Consider the following 9,780-nt stretch of genomic DNA (forward strand, 5'->3'; position numbering starts at 1 on the left):
GTATGACAACAAGAAGAAGAAATGCCAGAAATTAGGATTTTATTCAGTCCACATTTCAATACTAGAAGAGTAGTTGGCGTAAGTTCCTCTGTTTCTTCATAATTTTTTACCTGTAAAAAAGAAAATGGAACAAAGAAGAACTCAAAGTTGTTGTCACCGGAGAAGTCTTCACATCGATTGACAGTTGAAAGTCAAAAGGGAAATAGCCCAACTATTTTTCGCCAGAGATTGAAGGGCGAATTTTGCAGAACTGTTGGTTGGGAAAGCATTGAGAAAAGTTGTCGAGAGAGATGAGAGAGATTGGTTGATTTGGATTGAAGAGGGGTGTGAGTTAGGTTGATTTGTAATTTTAAAAAGATTAAAAAGTTTTGAAAATATTAATCAACTCCACAATTAACATAATCAAGTTTCCAAATGATGTTTGACCCTTTAAATTGGTCAATGTCAGCAATTCTTCATTTACTTAAAAGACACCTTTACTTCAATTTTCTCATGTTTCTTCCTATTTTGGCATAAAATTGAATATACATAATTCAAACCTATGTTTCTTCTTATTTTGGCATAAAATTGAATATCCATATTTCAAATCCTATGTTTCTTCCTATTTTGGCATAAAATTGGATATACATAATTCAAATCCTATGTTTCTTCCTATTTTGGCATAAAATAGGATATACATAATTAAAATCCTATGTTTCTTCCAATTTTGGCATAAACATGAAAACTAGTATATATAGATGAGTGTAAGCAGCAGTAGACATATCTCAAACCAAATCAAGCAATAATTTCTATCCAATATGGAGAAGTTCCTTCAAATTCAGCTTTTGATTTCAATTATTTTCTCAATTTTTCTAGTAGCTTTTGGCAATGAAAAATCTTTGTTATCCCTTAACTCCAGTTATATTATGGAAGCTAGAAAAAGATTTATGTCTATTGATCTAACTAAACTTCCAGATCCTCCAATGCCATCCTATATGTTTACCCTTTTCAGTCGCGATTTATTTGAAAAGTCAAAGTTCAAGGACTATGACTCTTTACTTGAAAGTAAGGTATCTCGTTCTCAAGCTAGAGTAAGTCATTTGGCATCAATACTTGGAAATGGTAATTCGATTGGTGCAAACGGAAATCTGATGAGGCCACACATTAAGCATGAGAGTAAAACTGCCGATGCCAAGGTTCCGGAAACAACCAGTACATATTACGTAAATGGTGAGTATGTTGCATCTTTTACTATTGGCGGTGAACAAATTAAAAATTACTTGCTAATAGACACTGGCAGTGATTTAATATGGTGGCAATGTAAACCATGTACGGAAGGGGGCTGTTACAATCAAGCTGATCCTATATATGCTGCACCTAATTCGGGAACATATGAAAAACTTGATTGCGTTGCAAAAAGTGAAAGTTGTTTCACGTCCAATCTTATTAGATGTGACCAGCGTACTCGTGAGTGTATCTACGATGTGACATACGCGGATAAAAGAAGAACAAAAGGTTGGATTGCGGGAGATGTGATTACTTTTGTTTTAGACCAAAATCAGGAAAGGATTCTTTTTGGATGTGGAAGGGATCAAACGAGCGGAGACGGATCTTTTGGTCCTGAATATGCTGGAATTGCTGGCCTCGGGCGTAGAGTGTTGACAAGTGGATATTCATTACCATCGCAATTTGAAGCAGACATTATGTCCATGTGTCTACCAGGACTGCACTCTGAAAGTGCAACAATTAGCTTCCACACAACGCCATTTGATAACTCCATATCAGCAGAGCTATTACCAAATCCCGCCTATCCTAACTTCTATTTCGTCAACCTTTATAAAGTTTTTATTAACGAAAGGGAAATCCCTCTGAACCCATCGATTGCCATAGAAAGTGGTTGCGTTGTGGATACTGGAACAGTTATTACCAATTTCCCTCGAGATATTTATAATGTATTTCGTGACACATTCAGACAAGAAGTACAAGACTTGACTTTGGTTGATAATCCAACACCTGGAGCTTTCGACACTTGCTATAACGTGGATCCGGGTGTTGTACCAAATTTTCCCATTGTGAGGATGCACTTCAGCGGTCAAAACCCGAATAATATGGTGTTACTGACACACCAACAAGTCGTGACGTATTTTCACGGGCTATACTGTCTGGCTTTTCATGCATGGGACGAAGGCTTCACAATTTTAGGAAATTATCAACTCCAAGGTATAGGATTAACTTTTAATACTGCAGAAAATACTTTGTCTTTTCAGTTAAATGTCTGTGATTGAATATCTGTAAAATTTGTATATATTGCAATCTAATTGTGTTTTTTGATCTTTAATACTTTCTGTATTTCTCATCAATCATAAAATAAGGCTAAACTCTATGTGTACGTTATAAAATGGCACTTGCCCTGTCAACATGTTGTTGGCAACACAATTTTTTGAGTCGATCTAACGAGCCAATTTCAGGTGGGATTGAACGTTCAAGTTTATTGTTAGCTAATTTGAGGATATTAAGAAAAAAATAATCGCAATGTCACTTGGGATCATACCTTAGAATTCATTACTCAAGAGATCAACTTATAGAAAATCCTATTAATTAGTCTCAATATATCGAAAAGGATGGGTTCCATATAGCTCGTTGTTTGTAAGATCATGACAAGTTAAGGTAGAGGCACGTACAGTTGGAAGTATTTTCCTACAGAATTGTACTTCTGATTAATTGTCACGATCCAAATTTAGGATCGTGATGGCACCTATTCTACCCTCCATGATAGCTATGACAAGAACCCAATTTCTTAAACAACATCCCAAACTTATAGAAGTGGAAGAAAATACGAACATAATCAATCCCGAATAATCTTATAAGTAGATTAATAGGATAGTGAAATCAAAACATATCAGGTCTGAAAGTCACTAATACAAACCACTAAATACAAAATCAAAGAAAGTGTAAGTATCTCAAAATGCATAAAATGCATAATGATAAGGCTGAAGGAGATTTCAGTAGTCTCTAAAGCCAATAGCAGCTACCTCAAATCTTCAATGATGCTAGCAAAGGAGAAACCACAGCAATTAATGTCTGAAGGTCGTCGGATTTGTACCTGCATGTAAGATACAAAAAAAGCAATGGTGAATATGGAACCATGTGTACTCAGCAATCATCATCCACCGACCCTAATTCAAAGTGGTGACAAGTGACACCACATCAATCATCCAAAACAAACACATAACCTGTACTTAGGAAAGCCATCCTGATCAAACTGAATAGTCAGGTTTAAAAGTCATAAGAATATCATAACACACTTCAAAAAATTCTCAATCCGGTGAAACAAGTAACACATATACAATAACTATAAGATCAACAAATACACCTTAACCAATCTGAACCAAATGAATCAACACAATGTGATGCAATACATATGTTGTGCACACACACCTACCACCTACCGAACAATGGCTTCAAGGTCAAGACCCATGGGGGACTCACAAGGTCCATGTACTGTGCAGACGGATACTCCGGTCTCAATAAATATATTGTGCAGGTGTACACTTCGATCCCAATTAATATGTTACGCAGGCGTGCACTTTGATCTCAAATAATATATATTGTGCAAGCATGCACTCCGATCCCGATAAATATATATATATATATATATATATATATATATATTGCCCCCATTACTCATAGCTAACAAATAAACACTTTGAAAAAAAATCTAAGAAAAGTCTCAACTTGCCTCGAATCAATGCCCAAGTATCAATTTACAAACTTGCCCTTTTGTAAAACTTTCGAATGATAAGAATCTATTCAAAACATATAATCCCCATAAAAATATGTCCTAATTCGTCAAATATCAACTAAAATGGACCATTATTTAATTCCCAAATTTATGAATTCTTACTCTAAAAATTCTAGATCTAATAACTGTGCTCTGATACCATTTGTATGGTGGTGCGGATAACTTGTGAAATAGATATATTATATGTATAATGGATCTATTTTTCTTTGTGCGTGGATATTTCTTAACTTCTCTATATATTTTTATTTTAAGTCTATTTATGTTAGTTTTATCGATATTCATATCTTGGGGGGGTGATATTCTAATAATATTATCTCATCCATATTTTGTCTCCAATATTTTAAATATTCGTAGTCTATCATTTTATCCTGTAGTAATTTCAGAGTTACAGATTTATGTATAATAATTTATCCTAATTGTACTGTAATGTATATCTAATTCTAGATTTTCAATGTTATTTATTATCTTGTGTTGTTCTTCTCGTAGTGAGTTTTTTAAATTATATAAACTATCACATGTACTTTTTTCTAAATTTTCTAAGGTTTCTTCTATCCATATTAATTTTTCTTTTAGATTCTCCATTATTTTTCTAATTCGATTTCTATAATTAATTTCTTCATTTAGATTATCTTGATTTTCTCTAGTTTTTCTAATATATTCTAACATCTCTTAATCTGAATAATATCCATCTGGGTAATTATCCAGGTATAACTGTGTTATCCAATTTATAGTTTCAATTTCATAGTCTAATACTTTTTCTAATATTATTTTCTTAATATGTATAATTTCTATATCTCTAAGTATATATAAGATTAAGACTTTAAGATTATCTATCATTTAAAATTGACTAAATATTTTATTATAATATTTTGTAGTTGTTTGTTTTAATCTTATTAACTCTTTTATATTTTTACTAAGAAATTGTATATTTTATATCTATTTTCCAAAATTCTAAACATACATATTTTATCATAGTTAATGTGTATATAGGTATTTATAAGAGTAATTAGGTAAGTGTGGTATGTAATTTATTCTAGCTATATAATCTTTACCGAATATTTTTTCTAATATGATTTTCCTTATATCTATTATTCCTATATCCTTAATCACATACAAAATAAGTATTTTAAATTTATCTACCATTACATCAGATAAATAATTATTCATTTTCATAAAATTTCTCTTTTCAAAATATTCCCTTCAATCATGTACATAACAAAATATGGTCATCTTAGATTACTATATACTAGATTATTCTTAAATAACATGTTCTTCGGTCACTATTAGCATGGTAATCTGAATATTTTTCTCTTAAACAACGGCTCTACTCTGGTTACTCCCCACCACGGCTTCTTGCCTCATTGGTTTCACCATTAGGATGTCATAGTTCTTAGGGATTTTTCTCCTTTTCCACTTTGCTAATAAACTTCTTAACATATTATTCTTCGAATAATTCTACTATAAAGTAACAAACATGAATTTATTTTATCACATCATGATTGTTGGGAATTATGAATTTAGCTATTCATAATCATAAATAAATATACCTGTTCGGGTAGGTTTGATATTTCTAAGGTTTGTTCCTCTATAGCTTTTTCCATTGAAATATACCTGTGTTTTAATAATTAAGCAAAATATTTGTTGTGGACAAGAGAGAGTTTTTGCTTCAACACATGAAGGCTTGCTTAGCAATGCCTTCGGTTCATCTTATTTATAGATTGAAACTTTACAAGCGTAGTCATGTTTCTAAAATTATTTACCTAGTCTACTTTACAAAAAGTCTCCTAATAAGACAAAAATTATTAATGCCTAGACTAATAATAGTCAAAAGCCTATACAAAAGGTTTCAATAATTTACGTAAAGCAAATTGTGAAAGTTTACATGTCACTTTCACAATTTAATAGCTTGTCTTCTATTATTACTCCGTTGATATCTTCTCGTTGTCGTATCTGCTGTTTTTCCATATCTCCATTATTGCTTCTTATCTTGTATCTTCCAGCTGGCGTTCTTATTTTCTAGGTTGATTTTTCTTCTATTCTAGCTAAACTTCTGGGATATCATTATCTCCTCCATTACATTTTGAACATTTATGATCTGGATATTTATGTCCAATTGTCTTGTAATATCTGGTTAATAATTCTTCTGAAATAAATTTTTCTCTGATAGCTCTGGCGATAGGTTCCGTCTCTAGTTTGAGCAACGTCAGAATCCATTGCCTAATAGTTTCCATATCTGTTTCTCGTAATTTCTTTGAATTTGAATATATTAGTACATGATTTCTTGAATAATAACTCCCTATGGGATTTTGGTTACGGTATGTGTTTGCTAGCTCTTGCAAAATTTTAGATAGTCCGATAATCCTCTTATTCGCATAAAATTTTGGTATCTCAATTCTAGGTATTTCTGGTTGTGGAATAATATCTTGTGGTATAATCATATCTCGTGTCATTCCTATCTTTACAACTTGTATGGGTTTTTTAACTTCATCATATAATATCTCTGCTGGTACCGTGTAAATTTTTATAAAAAATAGGGTACCTTTAGTTATTCTTTTAAAAATGCTAAATGCTTCATATATTTTCGGTATAGGATATCTCATTTCTGTCAGAGGTATATACAGTACTGAGTAGTCTATATTCATAGAAAGTTTTAACTAGACTTGATTTGGTTTTAGGTAAAGGAATTAGCTTATTATATCCGGTCAATCTTTGGGTTATATAGTTTGTATCTGGTTCTTAGATGTTTATAGCTCTGGGGTTAGTATTTAAAAAGGTTTGTACATTGTAGATATTTTCTATATATGTCCAGGCTGTGTAGTTGTAAGTCTTTTTGTCTTGATTTAAACTATCTCGGTATGAGGTAATTTGTGGGGGTATAAACATGAGATCTTTTGATGTATTTGGTATATATGGTTTATCAAATAGCTTGTTTAGGTTCATATTTGTGTTTTTCCTAACTCCTTTGCTTGTACTTGCAGAAGTAGAATGATAAATATTATGGGTTTTATGGAGTGTCCCATCGTCTCCTTCTAGCTCTGGAACTTTACTGTCTTCCGATCGACATAGCTCTACACGCTGCTGAGTTAGCTGATTTGTAGCTATAGACTTCAGTTTAACTTCATTAGTCTTTAGCTTTTCTATTTCATTACTCATACTGTCCACTTTCATTGAAAGCGTAGTTAGGGTGTTGAATATCTTTTCTAGAGTATCCTCTTCTATTATATCAGTCTGTGTAGCTTTGTCTTGTTGTATAATCCACAATAACATTTTTGTTAGTACTAATCACTTCAATTATAAATGTGAAATTTAATATATTCAAGACTAGTCTCCGAATCTCTTTTGTTGTAACTGAATTTTGTATTTTTTTTGTTAACCACTAGCGTACCTGTGTATTATCCGTTCGTACAATAAACTTGTTATATACAATATATGGCTCAAATGCTAACAAACATTTATATAATGAACATAATTCATTCCTATTTATTTCCCATTTTATTTCTGTTTCATTGAACGTACCTGAGTAGTATCTACAATGGTGTTCTAATTTTTCTGCTTTATATCTGTATTTAAGTATTCCTCCATAACTACATTCACTAGCATCTGCTTCTACTATATATATAAATTTTCTATTTTCATCTGAAAATTGTAGTTTTGGTAATTCTGTACAAAGTAATTTTATTTTCTGAACTTATTTTTTATCTTCTTCATTATAGTTATATTCTACATCCTTTTTTAATTTTTTCTGTAATGATTTTAAAGTTTCTGCTAATTTTGGAATATATTCCCTTACTTGGTTTACTAATCCTAAAAATGATTGTAATTTCTTTTTTGTATCTAATGCTTCTTTCGAATTTATTATTTTTTGTACTATATGTTGTTGCATTTTTACTCCACTCTTATCTATTTGTATTTCTAAAAATTCTATCTGATTTTTCATAATTTCAGTTTTCTTTTCACTTAGACTTATTTTTGATTTTTCTATTATATCTGTAAATTGTCCTAATAATTTTAAATGTTCTTCTTTAGTTTTTGTATATAATAATATATCATCTATGTATACTATACAATTAGATAATTGTTTAAAATAACTATCCATAAAATGTTGATATCTACCTGGTGCATTTTTATATCCAAATGGTAATACGTTCCATTCATAAAATTCTTGTGGTACCATAAATGCGGTTAATTCTTTAGATTCTTCTTCTAACTTTAAATGGTAAAATCCTGATTTACAATCAAATTTACTAAAATAATTATATTCCTGTATTTGTCTTATTTTTAATCTCTTATTTGGTATTGGATAATTATATGTCATAGTCTTTGCATTTAAATTTCTATAGTCAATAACCATTCTACTTTTTCCTCATTTTTGTTCACTATATTTATTTACTATAAATGTTGGACTATTGTGTTTACTATTACTTTTTTTGTATATATTGTTTTTCTAATAATTCATCTATATGCATTTTAAATTCTTTTAAATTGTCAAAATTATATGTTAATGGTTGCTGGGTTATTATGCTATTTTTATCTATTAATTCAATTTTTATAGTAGTTTTATGTTTTTTCCATCCTTTTAATGAATCTTCACTATATAATTGTTCTAATTTTTTCTTAATTATTTCTATCTTATTTGTTAAAAATATAGCTATATCTGTTTTATTCATCGAAAATACGACTAGTTCTATTGCATCTTCAGTATTTTTTATATTTTCTAACTTTTGTGTAATTTTTTCACTTTCTTTTATCCAATCAGTTTTCTTTCTTATTTTATTATTAACTCTTTTTGCTCTTACATTCTGTTTACATGGTGTTGTAAACCACCAATTTGTTCTAGTTATTATATGTGGGTATAATCTATCTAAAAACGGCATCCTAAAAGTATATCTTTTGATGTTAGTTCATAATTATAAATTTCTTCTATTGTTAATATCTTATCCTATACTTGTATTTTTACCGTCCTAGCTTTATAAGTAATTAAGCTTCCTTCATTATTAAATCTTTTAACTATTATTGGTGTTTTTAATTTATCCCATTTGCTTTCTGGTAAGCAATTATATCTACATAAATTAGCTTCTGCTCCTGTATCTATCATAGGCGTATAATATCTACTGTAATATCCTTCTACTACTATCTTCATTACTACATATATTTTCATTTTATGTTAAGGCTCTTTTTAAGAATAATTTCTCTCTGTTATATGTTAAGGTTAATTGTGTATGTTCTATATTATATGATTTTACTTGTTCTAGCCATTTATTCCTAATATTATGTCTGCTTTTTGTATTTGTTCCTTTACTTCAAATTCTAATTTTATTTTTCTTATTCCTATTATTATTTCTTTTTCTGCTATATTTTTACTATTTAATAAATTATTATTTTTATACTAGTTATATTATAATCGGAAACAAAATATCCGTCAAATTTAAAATCCCAATTGATGTTTATATTTCATTAATTATAAATTGAAAAGGCAAACATCAAAAGTCATTCCTCGTGAAGTTATGATCATAACTTAAGGGCATCATTTAAATACAATTTTTTTCTTTCAGATATTTGTACTTGAAGTTTACTATGAATATGACATTAATGATAATTGTTGAATTTTCATTAAAAAAGTTTAACTGATTCATTCTGTTTTCACTGTTACATTGCTTACTGCGGCTATGCTTCCACTGGTTAGTTAAGTAGTTATTTACATGCTGAGTTGTCCAGTTAGAGGTAGTGGTGTGAGCTAAGAGCTGAGTTGTACAAGAAGCTCACTAGAAGATATTTTTTCTGATGGTTTTGATATTTAGGATCCTGCAGCCATATAAGCTGATGTCCATCACCATTTGTAATTGAATTCATTATTCTTAGACATCAATTTAACTTTTTCCTGCTTTCTTCTTCATTCTCTGAGTGCGATAATGGAGTTTTGAGTGTAGATTAGTCGAATTTTTTCAATAATTTTTATAAATATTTTAATATTTCATTTTAGACATAATCTATTTCTTACA

At 30.0% G+C, this 9,780-nt stretch overlaps 1 protein-coding gene across 1 annotated transcript; it reads left to right on the forward strand.

Annotated features, from left to right (window-relative positions):
• The first annotated feature begins 905 nt into the window (after window positions 1-905).
• On the forward strand, window positions 906-2,264 carry LOC107868779 (protein ASPARTIC PROTEASE IN GUARD CELL 1-like). The gene has a single exon (XM_047411641.1). It carries the CDS (start codon window positions 906-908, stop codon window positions 2,262-2,264), a length of 1,359 nt encoding a protein of 452 aa, XP_047267597.1.
• The last annotated feature ends 7,516 nt before the right edge of the window (window positions 2,265-9,780 follow it).

Source organism: Capsicum annuum, chromosome 4 (genome assembly GCF_002878395.1).
Source record: "Capsicum annuum cultivar UCD-10X-F1 chromosome 4, UCD10Xv1.1, whole genome shotgun sequence".
Taxonomy (NCBI): domain Eukaryota; kingdom Viridiplantae; phylum Streptophyta; class Magnoliopsida; order Solanales; family Solanaceae; genus Capsicum; species Capsicum annuum.

Excerpts from the sequence above, each read along its gene's own strand:
- LOC107868779 (XM_047411641.1), top strand. The coding sequence starts at position 906 with ATGGAAGCTAGAAAAAGATTTATGTCTATTGATCTAACTAAACTTCCA.